The 22,875-nt window shown below is 42.0% G+C and overlaps 2 protein-coding genes across 8 annotated transcripts in view; one reads left to right on the top strand and one right to left on the bottom strand.

Moving 5' to 3' along the window:
- Window positions 1-61: 61 nt before the first annotated feature.
- TAF11 (TATA-box binding protein associated factor 11) lies at window positions 62-22,121 on the bottom strand. 3 transcript variants are annotated; one of them, XM_030315310.1, is made up of 6 exons: window positions 22,110-22,121; window positions 7,611-7,837; window positions 3,836-3,984; window positions 1,815-1,902; window positions 1,371-1,467; window positions 62-723 (listed from the first exon to the last, which is right to left on the bottom strand). In XM_030315310.1, exons 2-6 carry the CDS (start codon window positions 7,779-7,781, stop codon window positions 593-595), a joined length of 636 nt encoding a protein of 211 aa, XP_030171170.1. In that variant the 5' UTR covers window positions 7,782-7,837; window positions 22,110-22,121; the 3' UTR covers window positions 62-592. The 3 variants fall into 3 exon arrangements, with proteins under 3 accessions (XP_030171170.1, XP_030171169.1, XP_030171171.1); XM_030315309.1 differs by lacking the exon at window positions 22,110-22,121 and having other exon boundaries at window positions 7,611-7,856; XM_030315311.1 differs by lacking the exons at window positions 1,371-1,467; window positions 22,110-22,121 and having other exon boundaries at window positions 667-723; window positions 7,611-7,865.
- Window positions 9,373-22,875, top strand: part of ANKS1A (ankyrin repeat and sterile alpha motif domain containing 1A) — a 179,637-nt gene continuing 166,134 nt past the window's right edge. For 3 of the 5 annotated variants that reach the window (XM_030315303.1, XM_030315305.1, XM_030315304.1), the window contains exon 1: window positions 9,373-9,666. In XM_030315303.1, the coding sequence (XP_030171163.1) occupies window positions 9,473-9,666 (194 nt within the window). In that variant the 5' untranslated portion in view covers window positions 9,373-9,472. The remainder of the gene's footprint in view (window positions 9,667-22,875) is intronic. The other 2 variants (XM_030315307.1, XM_030315306.1) reach the window with 1 other exon arrangement.

The following is a 22,875-nucleotide window of genomic DNA, read 5'->3' on the forward strand; positions in this document are numbered from 1 at the left end:
AAAAATAATGATGAATTTCTCCCCATTCCAACCAGCTAGACAGAAAATGAATACACATAAGGCAAGTTGGAAAACAGTTTAATGATCACTCACCAAGATCCATAGGGAACTTTATATGTGTACAGGGATAAACTTTTCCACTACTCCTCCCATCACTGTGTTCTTCATGGTAGAGTATCACAAGTCAAAGTTTCTGGTTGTTTCATCTACTTAAAACCAGACAGAAGAAACAACCTAAATCATAGCAACTTCATGCTTCAATGTGAAACCATCAAAGCTTTCTTGGAAAGACTTTCTGAAAGCAGCTTCTCTGTCTGGAAGACGCTTAAGGCCCATGTACCTTTCTTCTTCTAACTAGCCAAGAAATAGTTAAATGCCTCAGAATGTCCAAAGAGGTGCCAATATTTAGTCAAGGCAAGTATGAAACAGGCTGCATGCCTTTTAGATGTGATGAATATCAGAGTTCTGAGAAAGACATTAAAATCATCATGGAATCCTTAGAGGACTAAAGCACCTGTGCAAAAGTCTCATGCAGTAGGAAGTCTGGAACCGGTACTCCTTCCTTCAGTACCAGGCCTTTCTAGGCTTCAGTCTAGAAGAAGATGATTTTTTTGTGCTTTGAGTTGGGGATCTGCCCCTTCGACTTTAACCTCCGAACAGCCTCCCTCATATGTTTGGGTTGTAGTGGTGGCATCTCTCCCCACTTCTCACACACATCCAGTGCTAAACAGAAGATAAGAAGAAAGTCTCATGGTCACACAGGACTTATTAATCACATAATCCATTTGAATCCTATAATTCTCATTAACCCTTCTTAAGCTTGCTAAGGAAATAAACCAAGACATTTTCCCTTCTTAAGAGAATGCTATAAAACCTATCACGTTAGCTTTAGTGTAATATATAATCTTCTACTTAAAAAAATAAAACATTTCACTGACTGGAGACCAGCAATACACTCAGCCAAGGTTCTTTCTTTGATGGATAGAGGACAGTTCCCAGGATTCATAACATGAGGGACAACTCCTCATCATACCACACTGGTCAGCCCCCAGTGATAGTTTATCTTAGGTCTTTAATTTGGCAACAGAAATGAGCAAACTCCATTGGGGAAAAATACGAAGTAGGCTTCTGTCGCCGTGGACTGAGGACAGGAATCTGGAAAGATTTCCCAGATGCTTCCTTGAGCCCCAGTATTAAAACTTTTGAGGAATAATGGTCATGCTCTCCTGAATACAAAGTGCCCCACTTGGTCAACTTCTAGTGCAAATGGAAACACCCACAGGTACTTTATTAGGTCCCCTAGCATAGATATTCTTGAAAGTTAAGACCACCAGAGGTTCAATCCTGTACATGCTATCAACAACACTTACCTTCTTCTACCACCTCCCCGACGAAAACCTTGGAAATGCCAGACATAGCAATAACAACATTCTGAGACACAGAGGTGCCAGTGATGGACTGGATCAGCTTGAAAGAAGAACAAAGACTATGATTAAGAAAGTCAAGGACTGCTTTTAAGAATATGGTACCCTTAAGAGTTTTGTACTAAAAAGGTTTTTACTAAAGGCTGGATACTGAAATTAAGACTATTAAGACAAAGATTCAGGTGTACAGCAACTCATTCTCTACGTTTAGACCTTATCCCCAGAATACAAAACTCCAATTGATAATCGAGAGGCATTTTATTTTTGTTTTCCTGTGTGAATGATCCACCAACTTGACTAGCACCTCATTCAAAATGAGGTGGACACAGTTCTTGTGTCTAGTTCAACTCTCATATCTGATGGAAATGAAGTGTGGTAGCCCATCCTTACCCTTTTAATGGCTGCCTTAGGGAACGCTGACCGGCGGTACATCTCATAACGGTTCAGTTGCTCCTCAGAAAAAGAAGAAACCAGGATTCTAGACAAAGATTCAGATAATTAAGTTGGCTTACAACAACAAATGTTTAAGGTATATTATCACATCAATAAAAGTCTCAGACAGTTAGAAAATGAATTTTCGAGGGGTCAATAGCATTAAGCTTGGTGCTTACAAGGAATGAAGACAAAGCATTTTTACTCTTTAGAAACTTGAGAGAAAATGACATACAACTTCGTTTCTACTTCATTAACAACAAAAACTTAAACTACAATGTTGGGTCACTATATAGATTATGTTTTCAGCACTAGGCTCTCTCTACCCCTAACTCTACCTTATTACATTTCACATTGATGGTAAAAATTTGATACATAAATTTATATTCAAACCAGTAGTTTTTGACATTAACAGACTTGGGGGAAAATATCTGTAAAATATATGGAGAAGAGTTTATGCTCTTAATGCTTTCCAATAAATAAAAGATAGCGATTTTGAAAATAAGCAAAGGACATGAATAGGCAAGTTACAAAAATACCGATGACCAACACAGAGGAAAAAAAGTTAACCTTCATTATTAACTGAAGAAATTAAAATGATAAACTAAAATAAGATAACATTTTTCATGAATCAGACAGATGAGCATTATAAAGAATGGTGTTAGTAAGAATGGGAGGACACAAACTTATACATGCTGGTAGAGTGTGAAGTGCAACCACCTTTCTGGAGAAAAATTTGGAAATGTGTATGAAGAGTCTTTGAAAACATTCAGACTGTTTGAACTGGCAATTCACTCCTTGGGGGTTTATTTAGGAACTAAATGGACAAGTATGCAAAGATGGGCTCAAAGATGCTCAATCATAATAATGTCAAAAGAAGAAAAAGAACTACAGGGATTGGTTAAAAGATCATTCATCTACATAATGGAATACAATGCACCCACGGAAATTGATAATTTACAGGCAGATTTACAAGAAAGTATTTAGCTATAAATATTTAAAACATTTAAAACAAAATCTGAAAAAGTATATAACCTAATCCATACCCAGGGTTAACTGTGGGTGGTGGGATTATGGGTAATTATTTTTTCTATTTTTCTGTATTCTCTGATAAATTTGCAATGAGCCCATTAAAAAAGTTATGACCTGGGGCGCCTGGGTGGCGCAGTCGGTTAAGCGTCCGACTTCAGCCAGGTCACGATCTCGCGGTCCGGGAGTTCGAGCCCCGCGTCGGGCTCTGGGCTGATGGCTCAGAGCCTGGAGCCTGTTTCCGATTCTGTGTCTCCCTCTCTCTCTGCCCCTCCCCCGTTCATGCTCTGTCTCTCTCTGTCCCAAAAATAAATAAACGTTGAAAAAAAAAAAAAAAAAAAAAAAAAAAAAAAAAAGTTATGACCTATGTATAATTACTGACATGGAAAACATTCACCATATACAATGTGAAAAACAGGTCACAAACAGTAACATCTTTGAAAAAATTTATTTCTGGATATACATGTATAGAAAATATCTTGGAGACTATACCTCAAAATACTAACAGTGTTTATTTCTTTTTTTTTTTTTAAATTTTTTTTTCAACGTTTATTTATTTTTGGGACAGAGAGAGACAGAGCATGAACGGGGGAGGGGCAGAGAGAGAGGGAGTCACAGTATCAGAAACAGGCTCCAGGCTCTGAGCCATCAGCCCAGAGCCCGACGCGGGGCTCGAACTCACGGAGTGCGAGATTGTGACCTGGCTGAAGTCGGACGCTTAACCGACTGCGCCACCCAGGCGCCCCTAACAGTGTTTATTTCTGGTGACAAGAGGATATTTTTTTCTTTTTATTTATTTATATTTCCTAAAATGTTACATAAAGTATTATTTGCTTTACTTTCTTTTGAGTATAAAAAAGAGAAAAAAATTACAGGCTCCCCAAATTTATTGACTTTGTACGGTCAAGTTAGAGACTTGAAATGGGGAAAAAAATCACAAAGTAACTTACTGCATCTTTTGAATCTCATCTTCATCCACTTTTTGCTTCTTCTCTTTCTTTTCTTTGGTATCTATTTTCATTTTTTTGGCTGCAGGAGTAAGTAAAGATGAGTCTTCCCTTTCAACTGCTGTTAAATCTGAGATATCCTGACTCTTGAGCTGAGAAGATGAAAAGAAACCCTATTATATATTTGGCCTACTTTCCAGACTTGGGGAAGAAGGTAAGACCTCATTCTCTTTACAGCACAACAAATCCATTATTCAATAGTTTTTCTGGTTCCAAGCACTGGCTGTACCATCATGCGTTAAGATACACTCTCTGTCCTAAAGAAGTTTATAGCCTAGCTGTGAAAAGAAAACCAGCCAAAGAATCCAACTTTCCAGTTTAGCTATATGATCCTAGCTCTAGTATGTTTACAAAGGAAATGAAGTGCCAAGGATCACGATAACCACTCTCCCGCATTGAGCCCACTTCCTGACCTCATCCTTTAGGGGGGATGTCAGAAAAGGCCTCTGCATCCAGCCAGCTCTTCTGCCTCTAAATCTATACATCTCTTTATTGTTGATGATTCCATCTTGAAAGAATATTAAAAAGGAGGCACCCTCTCATCAAAACAGTGTTTCTTTGGATTTGTAACTTTTAATAATTTTTTTTTTTTTTTTTAAGTAACCTCTACCTCCAGCATGGGGCTCGAACTCATGACCCTGAGATCAAGAGTTGTAGGTTCTATCAACTGAGCGAGCTAGTTGGCCCTGGATTTGGAACTTTTGTTTTTTAATATATATTTTTAAAGCTTATTTATTTATTTTGAGAGAGAGAGAATCCCAAGCAGGTTCCACACTGACAGCACACAGCCCAATGTGGACTCCAGCTCATGAACCATGAAGTCACAACCTGAGTGGAACCCAAGAATCAGAAGCTCAACCGACTGAGCCACCCAGGCGCCCCATGGATTCAGAACGTTTAAGTGAGCTTCTCCCACACATAATGCTCTTTTCTTCCTATCTTTCAATTCTACTGTATCACGCAAATGTTTCTCACTGCTAGAATGTGAACTTTTTGAAGATAGGTTTGTCTCTTATTTCTCTCTCCCCACATAAGCATTTAACATAGGTTTACTCATGCTAGATGTTTAATAATAATTCAAATCCAAACTTCATCCCCTCCAACTTAATATACAATCAAAAGACAACAAACTTCATTAATGGGATTTAACCTCTGTTTTTCTTAAAGAGGAACTCACATAAACTCATAGAGGAATATGAGGGGGTAGGTAAGAGTGAAGATAGTGTATCTTTAAAAAACTTTCCAATTTCTTCTCTAGTTACCTATTTATACAAGTTTTCTAACCTCTATGTGCTTGAATTTTGGTGATTTATATTTTCCTTAAAAATGAGTCATTTTCTTAGATTTTAAAATTTATTTGGCCTAAATTTGAACATCAAATATTTCTGGTTTATTCTGTTCTTTTTCTGGTTTCTTGAGTTGGGTGCTTATTTTCAGCATCTCCTGTTTGTTAATACAAATATGTAAAGCTATGAATTTTTCTTTAAATACGGTTTTGGTCAAGGCCCGTATGATATGATGTAGTGTTCTCTTTGTTAATTTAATCTAAGGGCTATTTAAAAAACAGTTTAAAATGTCCAGGGGTTATTTGGGGGGAGTGGCAGTCGGGAGAAGCTTTTTGTTGTTAATTTCATATTTATTGCACTGTGCTAATAGGATGTGCCCTGTTTTGATTTCCGCTTTTAAGAATTTGGGTTTTTCTTTGTGGTATAGTATATGATCAATCTTTAAGGTTAATTTAATTTAAATTAACTTTAAAAAAGGTTTATTTTTTGATGGGGAAAGAGAGAGACAAAAAAGAGAGAGAGAAAGCGCGCATGTGCGTGCACGCGAGTGGGATGAAGGGCAGAGAAAGAGGGAGACAGGAGACTGAGAATCCCAAGCAGACTCCGTGCTGTCAGCAGGGAGCCCAGCCTTGGCTCCATGTCACAAACCCTGAGATCATGACCTGAGCGGAAGTCAAGAGTTGGAAGCTTAACCAACCAGCCACCCAGGTACCCCTGGTATATGATCAATTTTTAAAAGTGTTTCAGGGGCGCCTGGGTGGCGCAGTCGGTTAAGCGTCCGACTTCAGCCAGGTCACGATCTCGCGGTCCGTGAGTTCGAGCCCCGCGTCAGGCTCTGGGCTGATGGCTCGGAGCCTGGAGCCTGTTTCGATTCTGTGTCTCCCTCTCTCTCTGCCCCTCCCCCGTTCATGCTCTGTCTCTCTCTGTCCCAAAAATAAATAAAAACGTTGAAAAAAAAAAAATTTAAAAGTGTTTCAGTTTGGGGCGCCTGGGTGGCTCAGTCCGTTAAATGTCCGACTTTGGCTCAGGTCACGATCTCACGGCTCGTGGGTTTGAGCCCTGCGTCAGGCTCTGAAGCTCAGAGCCTGGTGACTGCTTCGGATTCTGTGTTTCCCTCTCTCTCTTCAACCCCCCCCCCCCCAGCCGGTCGTGCTCTCTCTCTCTCTCAAAAATAAATAAACATTAAAAACAACAACAGTGTTTCAGTCAGAAGGATCAAAAAAAATGTATCTCCTGTTGGGTGCAAATTTCTGTATGTAGTGAGCTCTTTATTGGACTGAACCAATTATTATTCAAATCCTCTATGTCCTTCAGATATTTTTTAAAGGTTCCTTCTTTAAAAAGTTTCATCACATTTTTTTTTAATGCTTATTTTTTGAGAGAGCGAGAGAGCATGTGAGCACGAGGTGTGGAGCGGCAGAGAGAGAGAAATCCCAAGCTGGAGCCTTGCTGACAGCGCAGAGCCCAATGCAGGGCTTGAACTCAGGAACCCGTGAGAACATGACCTGAGCTGAAATGAAGTGTCCCATGCTCAACCAACTGACCCAACCAGGTGCTCCCACATTTTTCTAAAAGTTCTTACTTTATATATTTTGATGCAACTTAATTCTCTGAAAGGCTGTTTCTATCTAATCCAGTGTCCTCCCCATGATCTGTTTAAGTCCCTAGGAAGTTCTAAGACTCCAAGATTCCATCTCTAGAAATGGAAGCCAGAGCACGCTGAGATTCTAGTCCCCTGACTGATGCTCAGTTAGGCAACACTGCTGAGCTCTTGGGGTTTGGTGTGTTTATGCTATAGAGTCCCTTGGACATTGACACCCAGGTCACTGGTCGTAGTTAAGTGTCCCACGAGAGTAAAAACATGACTGAACCAGTAACTCCAAGTCTCCCTTTAACGGCTCTGCAGCGTATGACAGTTATGCTTGAGCAACATCTAGGAGAAACCATATTTCGGTCAAAGGGATACGAGGAATCCTGGGTTCTAGCTCTTGCACTGTCTGTGACATCAGATCCCAATTTCCTCACCAGGAAAACCAAGAGGCTATGTAAAACTCCCTTAGGGGCGCCTGAGTAGCTCCTCCTGAAAAGCATGGGACTCTTGATCTCAGGGTCCTGAGGTACAGCCCCACGTTAGGGGTAGAATTTGCCTGAAAATTTTTAAAAAATCTCTTAGAAGTAGCCTTAATATCTAGGAGCGGGGATTAAAAGTATTAACCCAGAGGCTGGGGCTCTGGAACCGAACCCGCACTAGTTTTGTCTCCTCCCTCTCCGGACACATCTTGGCAGACCTAGAGGGAGTCATGGTGAGTTCGAGTCATGGTGAGTTCGAGTTATCTGGGCTTGGCAGGGACCAACCAGGAAGCCGGTCGAGCAAGCTCTGTTAACACAATCTCAGAGTACTCCTCTGACCTCATCCACACATGTCTCCCTACCTCGCCTTCCTCCGCCGCAGCTTCTTTCAAATCCGCATCTCCGTCCCCATCAGTTTCTTCTGGGATTCCGTCTGTGTCGGTAGCCCCCGGGCCCCCGGGAGCAGCAGCCGTTTCTTCTGACTCCCCCGTCTCTCCACCTTTTTCCGGGGGCGACTCGCAGGCATTATCCATAGCAGCAAGAAAAAGAAGGGCGAGATCGCAGTCCTGTCAGGTTCTGGAGCTCGGGACTGACTGAGTCAGAGCAACCCAGAAGCTTACTTCCTATCGTCGCGCTGCGATGACGTCACCCCTACCGCTCCTCGGAGGGATCATTTTAAGGCACGCGTAGGGCACTTCAAGAGCTCCGTTTTAACTGATTTGGTGGCGGTTGGAGACGGAAAATTGAGGGTACGGAAATCAGTTTGTGGGTTTTCCACTCTGGGAAATCAGCATTTGTAAAGGAGAGCTGTGTTGTTTCCTGAAGGACGTTTTTCCCCCTCCACGCTGCCTTTCTAAAAACGTGGTTAACTCCATAATCCATTTTCCTCAGAGTAAAGTTTGGGGACGGTAGAAGACTCTTTTCCGTTGTACGCCAATGTCTTGGGATGTGGCTGCCTGGTAAAGTTTTAGGCAGGGACTCAACCTCGTACATTTTAATTGGGGAGAGGCCGTGGGCCTGTGTGAATTGCCATTTCTTTTCGGTTCGTCAAGCACCTAAAAAAAAAAAAAAAGTCATATAACTTGAACAGAATTGATCCAACCCATCGATTCACTCCACATTTGTTGAGCGCCTAATTAGAGGTAGGAACAGTTCCAGTAGCAAAGACAATATATACTTTCTACCCAATTAAATGATTTTTCCAATTTACCCGTACTCACTATCCAGGTCGGTTTCACAAACTTGACTTCTTATGTCAGTTCGGTTAATTTCATCAAAAAGTAAGAGGAGGGGCGCCTGGGTGGCGCAGTCGGTTGAGCGTCCGACTTCAGCCAGGTCACGATCTCGCGGTCCGTGAGTTCGAGCCCCGCGTCAGGCTCTGGGCTGATGGCTCAGAGCCTGGAGCCTGTTTCCGATTCTGTGTCTCCCTCTCTCTGCTCCTCCCCCGTTCATGCTCTGTCTCTCTCTGTCCCAAAAATGAATAAACTTTGAAAAAAAAAATTAAAAAAAAAAAAGTAAGAGGAAACAAATTCTACTGTGAAGGGAGGTCTTGTCTTTGCATGTTTCACTTTAACGAGCCTTTTCAGAGATTGGGGCCATGAAGAAGAGATATTTGTATTTTAAAAATTTCCTCTCTTCCCTCACTGAGGTGCGGAGCAGGCCATTTTATTCACCTCTGTATCACTAGGTTCCAACATCCATCACATATTTAACTTATGCGTGCCTAAAGAATGAACTTGGAAATGTAGGTGCGCGTTACCGTATTTCTCTCTTTGTTTCTACGCTGCCTGGGTGAATTACCGTATTTCCTGTCCTGTGGGCTCCCAAAACCTTTGGGGAGGAAGCGCACGTCGGGAGGCGCATACAGGTGGGCCCCATTTGTTCCCTAACACCTGTACAGCGGCTATCTATCAGGCGCTTTCCTCTTGCCCTTGGAGGCCTATCCCGACCCAAACCGGTCGGCTTCCAGCAGACCAAAGCCACCTGCGCCCGCCGGCCGAGCCCCGCCCAGCTAGGTGGGCAAGGGGGCGGGGCACGGGGGCGCGGTGACGCGTGACGCCAGATCCCGGAAGTGACGCGCTCCTGGGCAGAAAAGGCGGGGGGGAGGGGGGTGGTGTCCCCGGCCGGTTTGGGGGGTGCGTTGCCCGGAGACGGAAAGTTTGGGAGCCGGAGCAGGCTCGGCTGCGGCCCCGGGAAGGGGGTCCAGGGGGCGGTGGCCCTGGGGATGGGGAAGGAGCAGGAGCTGCTGGAGGCGGCCCGCACCGGGCACCTCCCGGCCGTGGAGAAGCTGCTGTCCGGGAAGCGGCTCTCCTCAGGCTTCGGGGGCGGCGGCGGCGGCGGCGGCTCCTCCGGGAGCAGCGGCGGCGGCGGCGGCGGCGGCCTCGGGTCCTCGAGCCATCCCCTCTCCAGTCTGCTCAGGTGGGTAACGCGCCGGGGCCGGACGGCTGGCTGGAGATCCCCTCTCCCCCGCCCGTCTCCTGGGGCTCCTGAGAGGTCGGGGCGCCTGAGACCCTGGCGGGTGGCTTTGCTGGGTGCCAGGGTCGAGGACCGGCGGCCCACGGGGCCAGGAGCGCCCGTGCAGGTCCGCGCGGCGCCGGGCTCTCATATCCTGACCCGGCTGCGGAGAATGGTGGGAGTGCCCGGGTGGCAGCCTCCGCCGCATGGCACAGCCCGGCTTCACCCTCGCCCGCTCTCGGGTGCCAGCTGTCGTATCTCACAAGCTACTTTAGAGCAGAGAAATATTTATTTGAAATCTCCCTCACCTCATGCAGAAACTCCCACGCCTTGCAGAATCCCACCGCTCCCCCGGAGGAAATTCTCTTGGTTCCCTTCCTTTGGGAACTTGGAACCTTCCACCCTGCTCCGCAGGACCTGGCTTTTGTTGTTGATACTAAAATTGTGTCTGGATTTATCACGTTCAGAGTGGTGTTCTTTTAGCCCCTCTCGTGCTTGCAGCTCAAATTCTAGTTCGTTGTCGGGAGCCTCATTGGATTAGTCTCTTAAGTGGCATATGCGAGATTCATCAAGGGGGTTACTTATCAAGAAACAAAGCTTTAGAAAGACTTGTTTAGGAAACTTAGGGGTGCTTTAAACTTTTCTGAGATCTGTTGTTAAAATAAACACTTGAATCCGGAGCTGGTAAGGATGGAGAGAGAAAGGTCACTTTTGTGTGGCTTGGAGGGGGGATTGGAGGTACTTTGTCAGTGTGAGTAAAATGTGTTGGTTCAGCAGCACTTTCATAGCCTGTTTTCTTTTCCTTCCTTGTTCTTTTGAGGTTTTTACGAAGTGGAAGTTCATTTAGAAATGGCTTCGTTGGCTTTTGTTCCCCATTGGTTTTTGTAACTTCAGTTTGAGTGAGTTTGGACCAAAGAAGCCCAGGGCTCTAATAAATTGTTAGGTATGAAGCACTGAGTACAGACCCAGGTCTACACAGAAGATTTTCAAAGGCGGCATAGGAGAACTCTCCCCATGAGTTCTTTTTTGGGAGGTTAAAACCAGTGCTGTTTGCCGCAGTTTCTCCAGTCCCTAGGGCAATGCTGTCGCACAGTTGGTACCTAGGATTCATTGAATGAATACAAGTTATCAATTAGAGGATGACAGATTTCTAAATAAAGTGATGGCTGTACTCGCTGTGATTGTTAGTAGTTCAGCAAAAGGAGACAGAACTTAGGGGATGAGATGGAGATTATGACTTCTAGGAGGAGGACTTCAGCTGGCTTTGAAGGATGTGAGGATATAGATAGGTGATGTACAGTGAGACCATTCCAGGTTGGCAAGCTATGGTCAGAGGCATAGAAGCAGGAAAAAGACTTGCTTGGTGCTACTGGGGCACTAGAAGAACTTCCTGCCGGCAGTCTGGAGTTTTTGGGCATGATAAAACGTAATAATGAATGGGTACATTTCCATCCTTTAGAGTGATGTAGTCTTTCTTCGTTATGTTTATAGTCTCAATCCCTAGATCAGTGCCTCGCAACTTATAAACGTACTTTGAATGCATGCATTGGGTTTTGAATCTTCTCTGGATTACTTTGATATTTCTGCACTTCTGATATCTGAGAGATGAGAGAAAGACCATACATGTTCCAAGTGCCAGTCTCTAATCAGGTGAATAATGTAGCATTTGGAGGTTTGCCAGAAGATACCTTAACCCCTAGTATATCCTGCTGAAGTGAGAAACTTGCACATGTCTCCCACCTTCCAAGTACAGGTCAAATTGCTCTTAGGCTCACACTTCAGAGACTGTTAACATTTTGCTGAGGATTTAGCTGCCGTGTAGTTAAGCGAGACTAGGAAATCTTTGTTTACCACAGTGTTTTTACTTTTGGCCTCATGCTAATAAGTTCAGTCTCTGTCCTAAAGTGTGGATGTGTCTCCACACCCTTGCGTAAGACAGCTGATTCCTGATTTGCTCTCCTGTCTCTTATAGAGATGGTAGATGGCCTAAGAGCTGCCCTAACCTCTCATCCTTGTGATTCTTAGGGGCAGGGAGGATCTGCACCAATAGTTACACTAGGTGTGTCATTAATTAGAGGTGATTCTGGCTCAACCTAGTGAAAGATCTCTGAGCAAATGATACTATGTATTTAAATAGTCCCTAGGTCAGCATGTCCTCCCTTTTTAGGTTTGGAAATCTAACACCTCACACTCCACACCTCAAGGACCCTTAACGGGAGCTAGGGAATCGTAGCTTTAGATCTAGCCTTTGCATTAGCTGCCATATCCCACCCCCACTAGTACTGCCAACTGTAACCTATGTTTGTCCAGCTGTTTGAGTGACCAAGTAAAGCTGGCAAGAATAAGAGCTTACAGCTGCATTGGATATAAATGTTCCAAACCACATGTGTGTTTGTTCATCTACTTATGACCAACCCCCCCAACCGACCCCTCCCCCTGCCATGTCCACAGAGGGTTTGTGCTGATTCTGAAACTACAAAATGCCCCTTCTCTTACCCCATGTCTTTTCTCTTACACTTCTTGGGCTTAGGTCTTAACTTCTTACAGCCCTCCCTAATGACCCTAATACACACGGATCTCTCAGGCTTCTACTTCTTTGGAACCCATCATCTGTACTGTGCAGTAATTCTACTGGCTCATTCTTTACTTGTCTGGCTTTCATAGTTTATTGCACTGGCCTGTAAGTATAATGTTGACGTGCAGTAACCCTCACCCATTGAGAATATCCCTGAGAATCAGAAAGTCAGCAAAAACTTCTACTAGGAAAACAAAAAGTTGTTATAAACTTCATGTCTTTCTGACCTTTTCTTCTTTACTGCACATTTATTCAGAGGCAGTGTAGTATTACACTTAAGAACACTTGTTCTTGGGGCGCCTGGGTGGCTCAGTTGGTTGAGCATCTTTCTTCGGCTCAGGTCATGATCTCACCATTCGGGAGTTCGATCCCTGCGTCGGGCTGCGTGCTGACAGCTCAAAGCCTGGAGCCTGTTACAGATTCTCTGTCTCCCTTTCTCTCTGCCCCTCCCCCACTCATTCTCTCTTTCACTCTCTATCTCACTCTCACTCTCTCAAAAAGAAAAAGACTACTTGTTCTGTAGTCAGACTGCCTGAATTCATAGAGTACTGCCATCACCGACTAGCTGCTTGATTTTATTATAAATTACTCAACCACTTGGAGCCTCAATTTCTCCATCTGTAAAATGGGGATAATATTGTTTGCTTTATAGGTATCACCTTAGATAATGTGTGTAAGACACTTCCCACACTTTCTGGCACATTGTAAATGCTCACTATTCGCCATCCTCAGTTCAGCACATACAGTTTTGCCATGCTGCCCCTGGTATGTGCAAAGTACCAGGCTAGACATATTTTAAATGGTGTTCTTTCACACTTGGGTATGCGTTTTCCAGGTCATGGCAGATTAGAAGCTGTAAATAAGAGAGAACGTGCTTAGGTAGGCACATTAGTGCTATTCATTTACCTAGTGTTTACCCATTTTCTACTTTTGTGCCAGGCTGATTGCTACATGCCTTGCAAAGTTTATCTCAGACCTGGCACAGAATAGGTACTTTATCAAAATCAGTCCCTCTCCTGATACATCGTCTGTTTCCTTACAGCGTTTATAGTAGTATGATATGTCTGTGTGACTGATTGACAAAATAAGAGACAGAAAAAGCGATTAAAATCTATCCTAGCTTTTCCCATCCTCAGTAATTTGAGACTATTAACATAGATGTGCATAGCCCTACACGCTTGCATAGGCCCCAAGCATTGTTGTACTAGATCTTAGTGCTGTAATTTCTGTTTATTATGACACTTAGCCATCAAATAAGTTATATGCAATAGAGCATGTTAATGAAAGTAGGAAAAACATATTTTAGTTTTTTATCCAAAATGATTCAAATACAATTTTTGTTACTTAAAGTAGATTATTTAGAAAGCATAGTTCTCTGAAATGTCTAGTCCTAGAGTGGTTCCGGATGGCATGGATTTTACTTTACATAATAGTATCTCCTTTTCTGATTGTTGAACAAATGCATGCCTTCAGTTGATAGCTTGGGACAGGCGCTGTGTTAAACTTCATTTTAACTCGTGGTATTTTTCAGCCCTGGACACACATTGTCATGGAACAGAGAGTTTGATACGTTGATGCTTTTAGTGAAACTGTTGATTTCCAGGAAAGCAAATTCTATTAGAGACCGTAAGATTTGGGTTAGAAGCGAATTCTATCAACTAAAGGGCAAAAAGGCCTGAAAAAAGAAAATGTTACAAGAAATCATCATATATTGACTTAAACTTTTATTGAGTTATGAGCTAAATACTGATGTATGTGTAAGGTGTAAAGTAAAACGTATTCCTGAGGGTTCAGAAGCACAGAGAAACTAAACCAAAGGCTAGGACTGAGGAGTAGATGTGTCATAGTTTAGGAACATTCTATATTTAATTTCTCAAGCATGAGAAGAGTGAGTAAGAAAAGAAGCCAAGGAGGCTTACTGGAGAAATCGAAAAATGTATAGACAGTAGCAATAAATGTAGCTATAAACTAGTTTTTATTCTACCATTTGAGGTGAGGAGGGAGACTATCCAGAAATCACCACGAGTTTCCCAAAAATATGAAAAATTTTTTTGAAGTAAGGAATGAAAACTTTTGAAAAATGGACCCCACTTTGGGGACAATAGAAAGTTCTTCCAATGTCAGAAGACAATGACAACTTATTCATCTTATTCATTGTTTTTAAGAAAGATTCCTAAATTTATGTAAGTAATTCACACTCAAAAGAAAAAAAAGTGTTTAACAAAACCATCGCATTAAAATGGTCCTTCATTCACTCCCCAGAATGGATGTGTAGCTTGTAAACTGTAATGACGTGACAGCTTTTCTCTCACTGCCTTCCTGCAGTGCCAGATTTCTTTTGAATATGCCTAATTTGAGCAAATGATTTTAACATCCTAAGAGGACAACAGCATTCTACGATGTTGATGTGAGGTCCTGAAGCAGGATCTCATGGACATGTGTGATCTAAGTTCTGGCTCTTTCCGAGAGAACGCAACAAAACAAACCAACAAAACACAACTATCCATTAGGATAACAGTTTTCTTGATATTACACTAAAGCTTTTCAATTCCTTAAAAATGATTTTTAAAGAACTTTTTTTTTTTAAATGTTTATTTTTGAGATAGTGTGAGAGACAGAGTGCAAGCGGCGGAGGAGCAGACAGAGGGAGACACAGAATCTGAAGCGGGCTCCAGGCTCCGAGCTGTCAGCACAGAGCCCGATGCGGGGCTCGAACTCACGGACTGTGAGATCATGACCTGAGCCGAAGTCAGATGCTTAACCGACTGAGCCACTCAGGCGCTTCAAGAACTTTTTAATATACCTCTTTTAAGTATGATTTTATTGGGATAGCAGCCCTTTTATTTTGGAATTGCTGTACATTTTTGTTTTCTTTAAAGCAGACTATGATTTTATGTGGTTATTTTGTGCCTAAAAATCTAGAGAGTTACTAATCTTAAACGAGTAGGGCGTGTAAGTGTAGAAAAAGATTTAGGGGCGCCTGGGTGGCTCAGTTGGTTAAGCATCTGACTTCAGCTCAAGTCATGATCTCGCGGTTTGTGGGTTCAAGCCCCGCATTAAGCTCTGTGTTGACAGCTCAGAGCCTGGAGCCTGCTTCGGATTCTGCATCTCCCTCTCTCTCTCTGCCCCTCCCCTGCTTGTGCTCTGTCTCTGTCTCTCAAAAATAAACAAACACTTTTAAAAAAGAAAAGAAAAAGATAATTTTACATAAGTTTGAAAAGTCAGACATCTCCTCTCCCTTTTTCTGAATTCTCCAATTGAAGTTCAGTTTTTACTGTCTTAGTTACAAAAATTAGAGACTGGAAACAGTGAAACAGTCTTGTGGTCGGAAGAATTTGATTTGTAGCCAGTCAGCTTCAGCATGTTCACTTGTCCTGGGAGATTATGGTCCCAGTGAAAGTTGCATCCTTGGCCAGAAAAATCCCTTCTGAAGGTTTTTTTCCCCTTGGTTTGTTCACCCTCAACAGCTGTGAAATTTGGCTTGCAAAAGGAAGTCAAGGCTATTTCTACCCTAGTTTTCAGTAGGGAAAGTAAATTACTGGGTTTTATAGCCCAGAGACACCAAGGAAACCCCAAAAGTAGATAGTGGAGAGTTTGTTCTTGGAAATGTCAGGCTCTCCTGTGGGTAGGAACTTGGTCTCTTCTGGACAGCCCTCAGAAAATGTTCCCCACACTGATTTCCAAAAGATTACTGGGAGATTTTCTGTGGTATAGAAAATTATATTGTTACATTTGTAGAACATCTTCAAATAACTTTGGTGTGGTTACAGTTAATGGTAGTAATACTAGAAATTATATGTTATGGCTTCATATTTATCCTTTCTTAGTAATTTGTAGATCAAGTTTGTTTAGTTTACAAATCAAAAAAGAGGTTTTAAAACAAGTCAGTTGTCTCTGCTTTACTTGTGATGTTATTACTGCTATTAAAAATGGTGGAGATGATCCAGGAAGCAGAACTGCCCTGTGGATTACTTAACTGACGAGGCCTTAGCATGGCTGCCGAAGGGCAGACTCTGACCCAACTCTGCCTTGTGAGTTAGTCAAGTTACATAACCTCTCTGAGCATCTGTGTCTTCATGTGTATAATGGGCCTGGGATAGTATCTACTTCCTGAAGCAGCATCACGTGAGCTAAAATATGGAAGGCACGTAATGCCTGGTAAACCTTGGCTGCTGAAACCTTCTGATGGGAGCCCAGTGCTCGCCACCTTTGATAAACTGGAATGGTAATCTTGTTGTTAAGGACATATTTTATATTGATGCTGCTTTAAAAGTTATAATAATTGATAGCAGGAGCTCCCAAACTTTTCAAATGTGAGTCCCATTTTTAGAAGCCTAAACATGGTAATGGTGGCAGGGTACAGACTGATACAGGTCTACAGTGTTTTGTCTGAGACATTGGGGTTTAGTATCCAGAATTTTGGGGTTGTTGAAGAGTCCTAGTGAGCCCCTAGTGGAATCTGGGTCAACAGTCTGAAACATTTATCCCTGCAGTGACATCTGTCAATATTCACACTAAAGGGGATAAATATGAAGTATGTTTAGGGCAGGTTTTGCACCTAAACAAGTTTGCCAGTAACTTTTAAAAATCTATTTTCAGGGATTTTTGGGTATCTGAATTATAAATAAGGGATTATGGACCTCTACATTTAGTATAGAAAAATTGCCAGACACATGAAAGCACAAAGAAGAAAATAAAATCATCTGTAATCCCACCACCTAAAAGAGTTAGCTGTTGTAATTTTCATGTATATTCTTTGGTCTTTTTTCTTTACAAAAAAAAAATATAATATAATATAATATAATATAATATAATATGTAAATATATATAATAATTTTTTTTACTAGAAATGACACTGTTCTGTACATACTTTGCCTCAAATTTGCACTTAATGTATTATAAACAACTTTCATTTTCTCTTCAACCTCATTTTAAATGAGTAAGTGGTATTCCATAGTGTGTATGAACTGTAATTATTGAATCCCTTCTTTGCCATTAGTTAGGAGTTTGTTTTTAGTTTTCTGCTGTTGGAACAGCATTGGCATATGTAATCTTGTAGATAAGATTGTGTGCACATTTGTGCTTATAACATTTTATGTACTGAGAACAGTAGATGTAGTTTGAGTATTCAACTGTGACGAGAGTTACTTATGCAATTGTATTTGACGACTCTTATAATAAGAGTTACATCTTCTGGGTCCTTCTGATTGGGAAGTAATGTATTGATCTATGGCCGCTAATGCTACTTCTATTTAGAAAGTTACTTTTGTGCAGGCATAGGATTTTTAATGGTCAAGTTGGGACCTCTCAGGTCCTTCTTCAGAGGCTAATGTTTAGAAGAGGGCCATTAATAACACACAATGCATTGAGCAATATGCTTGAAGCAGAATGAGACAAAAGCCGTTTTCTTTTGTTGTTCTAGCTTTTATTTTGGGAAATTTCAAACATACAGAAATCAAGAGAATAAAATAATGACACCTCACATACCTTATGTACTCATAAAACAATTATCAGCTTGTGGCCAATTTTGTTTCTTTTTATCACCCCACAACTAAATTATTATTGTTATTATTTTAAATTTTATTTGAGAGAGAGAGAAGGGAAGAGAGAGAATGCAAGCAGGGGAGAAGAGCAGAGGGGGGGAGAGAGAGAGAGAGGGAGAGGGAGGGAGGGAGGGAGGGAGAGAGAGAGGGAGAGAGAGAGAGAGAAAGAAACTCAAGCAGCTCCATCCCCAGCACAGAAAGCTTGACATGGGGCTTGATCTCACAACTGTGAGATCATGACCTGAGCTGAAATCAAGAGTAAGATGCTTAACTGCCACGCAGGCACCCACTCCCCCCGCTGCACCGAAATTATTTTGAAGAGAGGCCTATATATCATATTACTTAAGTACATATTTTTAAAAGATAAAGATTTCTTTAAAAAATATTCACAATACCGTTATCACATCTAAAAAAATGGCAATTCCTTAAAATCATCAAATGTTTAGTTAGGGTTCAAATTTTCCATATTGTCTAAAATATTCTGTATTTTCCAGTTGGTTTGTTCAAGTCTGTAAACACCTTGTATTCGTTTGATATATCTTTTAGTCTCTTTAAATCTGTGGGTTTCATCTCTGTCATTTTTCTTTCCAGTGTATTTGAAAGAAAAGGGGCATTTGCCCCATTTCCCATAGTCCGGGTTTTGCTGATTGCATCTCTGAGGTGTCATTTAACATGTTCATCTGTCCCCTGTATTGCCTATAAGCTGGAAATTGGATCTAGAGACTTGATCTGATTCAGGTTCAATTTTTTTGGCAGGATTTCTTCCTCGGGGTGTTGTGTGCTTCCTTCAGTTGAGTCTTTCTTTTTTCTTTTTCTAAATATTTATTTATTTTTTGGAGCACGCAAGTGGGGGAAGGGTAGAGAGGGGGAAGCGGGCTCTGTGCTGAAAGGCTGACATCAGCAATCCCAGTGTGGGGCTCAAGCTCAGGAACTAGGAGGTCATGACCTGAGCTAAAGTCAGATGCTCAGCTGACTGAGCCACCCAAGTGTCCTGAGTCTTTCTTTCTTGTGATGGTGGCAGCCATTGAAGATCACTGCCTAGACGATGAGTTCATTAAGAGTTTGCAGGGGCGCCTGGGTGGCGCAGTCGGTTAAGCGTCCGACTTCAGCCAGGTCACGATCTCGCGGTCCGTGAGTTCGAGCCCCGCGTCGGGCTCTGGGCTGATGGCTCGGAGCCTGGAGCCTGTTTCCGATTCTGTGTCTCCCTCTCTCTCTGCCCCTCCCCCGTTCATGCTCTGTCTCTCTCTGTCCCAAAAATAAATAAACGTTGAAAAAAAAAAATAAAAAAAAAGAGTTTGCAAAGTGGTGATATTTCATTTCTATTTTACGTTCTTCACTTATTACCTGGAATACTTTTTAGAGAGAAACCTCCTGTTATCAACCACTTGGTTATCCTGGGATACAGTTTGTTCAGGAAAGATGAGTTGAGTGCCTGATTCTTTTCTGTTCTTTACCAGTTTTCAGATCCATTTGGTTTCCTAGTAGTCTTCAGTGGTGTCTAATGAGGTGTTTTTTTTTTTTTGGTAAATATCATTAGGAACTCATATATTTAAACATATTTATGCTTCAATAAAACCTCTTAAAAATGTGCTGTGAGATATTTAGACTAACAATTTTATTTTACTATGAAAAGCAGTTGAATTGGTTTATAATGAAGTGGTGTTGTGTGTGTTTGTGTATTTTACTTGACTGATATTTCTACTCAAAGTCCCCCCCCCCCCCCCGTTTGTGCTGGTTCATCTGACAATTTGTGAATCAAGTGTTCTAATCCTTGAGAGTATAGATTAGTTCAGCTAGCTTCCAATCTTTTTTCTCTTTTTAAGTTTCCTGCTGGCCATAGATGGCCCTATAGATGCCAAAAGACTTTAGAAGCATGCTTGAGGGACTTGAGTAACCAAATTCCTTAGGTAGTACTTATGGAAGACCAACTTGAAATAGTGTTTTCCCACCAGCTTTATGGGCGGACTCTAGATAAGAATCTAGATCTGTTAAGCTGACTTGTTACTTAGATTATTCAGTCTTATTTGTTACTCTGAATATGTTTCACGTGTTACTCTTTTTACATAAACATTGAACAGTGAGTTGAATTGTCTTTTATTAAGTATACTAAGCACATTTCTCTCTGTACTTACTGTTGATTTCTAATTTAGTGCATTGGGAGTTCCCATTCACAGCTCTGATTTTGAGTTCCTGTTCTGACATCTGTGCATTTCTTTTCTTGGTTTGGAGCTATATACAAAATATACACAAAAGCATTTTTTTGTTGTTGTTACATTTTATTCATTGGTTTTTTATGCTTGGAGTACAGGTGGGAGGTTTGGGTCTGGGTCCTTCTGCCTTGGCCCAGATTCCCCCGTTGACTAGCTATACAAATACTACATTATAGAGTCAATTTAAAAGTGATAAAAGCAGGGGCGCCTGGGTGGCTTAGTTGGTTAAGCATCCAACTCTTGATTTCAGCTCAGGTTGTGATCTCACGATCACACGATTTGTGGAATTGAGCCCCCCACATTGGGCTCAGTGCTGGCAGTGTGGAGCCTGCTTGGGATTCTTACTCTCTCCCTCTGCCCCTCTCCCCTGCTCATTCTCTCTGTCTCAAAATAGATAAATACGTTTTTTTTAAGTGATAAAAGCAGCACATGGAACCACTTATTTTTTCTTTTTGATAGTTGTTGGGACAGTCAGGGCTCTACTTTAGAGAGATTTTGGCCTCTGTTAGGCAGTGAGAGCAGCCAGCACCATTATACTGACGGAATTCACAGCACTTTTATGTGGGGCTCTCACCTTCTTTTAAGAGCATTTTCATTAGTTAAGATGAAAAAAATAAAAGTAAAAGTAAGAGGGGGCACCTGGGTGGCTCAGTTGGTTAAGCGTCCAACTCTTGGTTTCGGCTCTGGTCGTGATGTCACGGTTCGTGGGTTTGAGCCCCACATGGGGCTGTCAGCGCAGAACCTGCTTGGTATTCTGTCTCCCTCTCTCTCTGCCCTTCCCCCCGGCTCACTCTCTACCTCTCTCAAAAATAAATAAATATTAAAAAGAATACAAGTAAGAGAAATATACTGAACTTCTTTACTCAGAATGGAAAATGTAGCTGAAAACACTGAAGCTTCATAGTGCCAAGCAGGTATCAACACCGTTGAGTTGGCTGGTGCATGATTCTTGCAAGACTGCGGCTGTAGCTCTGTCTCCACGTGGTGGGGTCTGTCCTTTGTCGTGACTACACCATGTGCTTATTCCTGCCAGTGATGACTAGCGGCAACGTGATGTATGGGCTGAGTCAGTCCTTTTACTGTGACTGGAAAAGCAGCTCCAAATGTGTATACCACTAATAATACCAGTAATCAGCATTTATTAAGCATTCACTGATACTGAATAAGTAGCATTGATTTTTACGTTTGGAAGGTACGATCGAGTGCTTGTCTTTATGAGGATTAAGTAAGAAAAAAAATTTTAGGTTTATTTATTTAGAGAGGGAGAGAGAGACAGGGAGGGAGGGAGAGAGAGAGAGAGAGAGAGAGAGAGAGAGAGAGAGAGAGAGAGAGAGAGAGAGAGAGAGAGAGAGAGAATCCCAAGCAGGCTTCATGCTATCAGCACAGAGCCTGATGTGGGGTGTGAGATCTCATGTTTGTGAGATCATGACCTCTGAGCCCAGATCAAGAGTCCGATGCTTAACTGATTGAGCCACCAGGTGCCCCATGAAAATAAAAATTTTTCTTGTTCATCCTTCTGTACATTTTGCAACTTTCAGCTTTGCTTATGTAGATCTCCTAATTACAACTGTTTTCAGTCATAGCAAACGTTTAAAATCTCAGGGATTTTAATTTCTTTGAGGAACATTCTATTTTTCTTAAATTTTTTAATGTTTTCTTTTGAGAGAGAGGCAGAATGCGAGCAGGAAAGGGGAAGAGAGAGAGGGAGACGCAGATTCCAAAGCAGGCTCCAGGCTCCGAGCTGTCAGCACAGAGCCCAATATGGGGCTCAAATCCATGAACTGCGAGATTGCGATCTGAGCCCAAGACAGACACTTAACCAACTGAGCCAGGTGCCCTGAGTAACATTCTGTTTTTAAAATTTGAAAAGTCTCTATTCTTACCTCTGAAAGGTAGAAAAAGTGGTACTGTTATTTAAGGTGTTAGCTATTACAGAGAACACAAGCTAATTTGGAGGTGGCACTTTATTTAACCTTAGAAAGATCGTTCTTCTTTTTTCTTTTTTGAAGATCTCTTGACTTTTATTTATTTAAAAATAATTTTTTTACATTTATTTATTTTTGAGAGACAAAGAGAGACAGAGCACAAGTCGGGGAGGGGCAGAGAGAGAGGGAGACACAGAATCCGAAGCAGGCTCCAGGCTCTGAGCTGTCAGCACAGAGCCCGTTGTGGGGCTTGAACTCACAAACTGTGAGTGAGATCATGACCCGAGCTGAACTTGGATGCTTAACCAACTGAGCCACCCAAGCGCCCCTATTTTATTTTACTTTTTAAAGTTTACTTATTTATTTTGAGAGAGAGGGAGAGAGAGAATCCCAAGCAGGCTGTCACTTACCATGAGATCATGACCTGAGCCGAAATCAAGTCAGAGTCAGATGCTTCACTGCCTGAGCCACCCAGGCGCCCAAGAAGGAAACTTCTTTAAAGGAATTTTCTGCCTATATCAGAACCCATTTTGTTTGAGTGAACCAACCTATTGACTTTGTTTTCCTTTCGCCTGAATAAGCAGTCATTGTGATTTTCTTTTGCTGTCTTTAAACACAATCCATTTCTTCAGTAATTTTTCCTTTTGAATTATAGTCAAGACCTTCTTAAAAGAAGTTCAATAACCAGGAAAGCTTGCAAAACAGATCAGTTCAGGGCTGTTTACTTGAATCACTTCAAGATTCTTAGGCTTTCTTGTGTTTGTTTTTAGATCTTTAGCTCTTGGCTGGGCCTGGAGAGGAGCCCCAGTCCTGGCTTTGTTTTTAACTATTGGTGCATTGTGTCCCACTCTTCCTCTGATCCAGCTTGATGAAGCCTGAGCATTGACACTTGTCCTGGTTGGGTCCAGCTACCTGATTCT

This window comes from Lynx canadensis, chromosome B2 (genome assembly GCF_007474595.2).
Source record: "Lynx canadensis isolate LIC74 chromosome B2, mLynCan4.pri.v2, whole genome shotgun sequence".
NCBI lineage: Eukaryota > Metazoa > Chordata > Mammalia > Carnivora > Felidae > Lynx > Lynx canadensis.

What these genes read in the sequence shown, in the direction of transcription:
- TAF11 (XM_030315310.1), bottom strand. Translation starts at nt 7,781, where the DNA reads ATGGATAATGCCTGCGAGTCGCCCCCGGAAAAAGGTGGAGAGACGGGG. An exon ending in CTGCGGCGGAGGAAGGCGAG is followed by an intron (nt 3,985 to 7,610) that starts GTAGGGAGACAT and finishes TCATCTTCTCAG; the next exon opens with CTCAAGAGTCAGGATATCTC. An exon ending in CTAAGGCAGCCATTAAAAGG is followed by an intron (nt 1,468 to 1,814) that starts GTAAGGATGGGC and finishes TCTTCTTTCAAG; the next exon opens with CTGATCCAGTCCATCACTGG.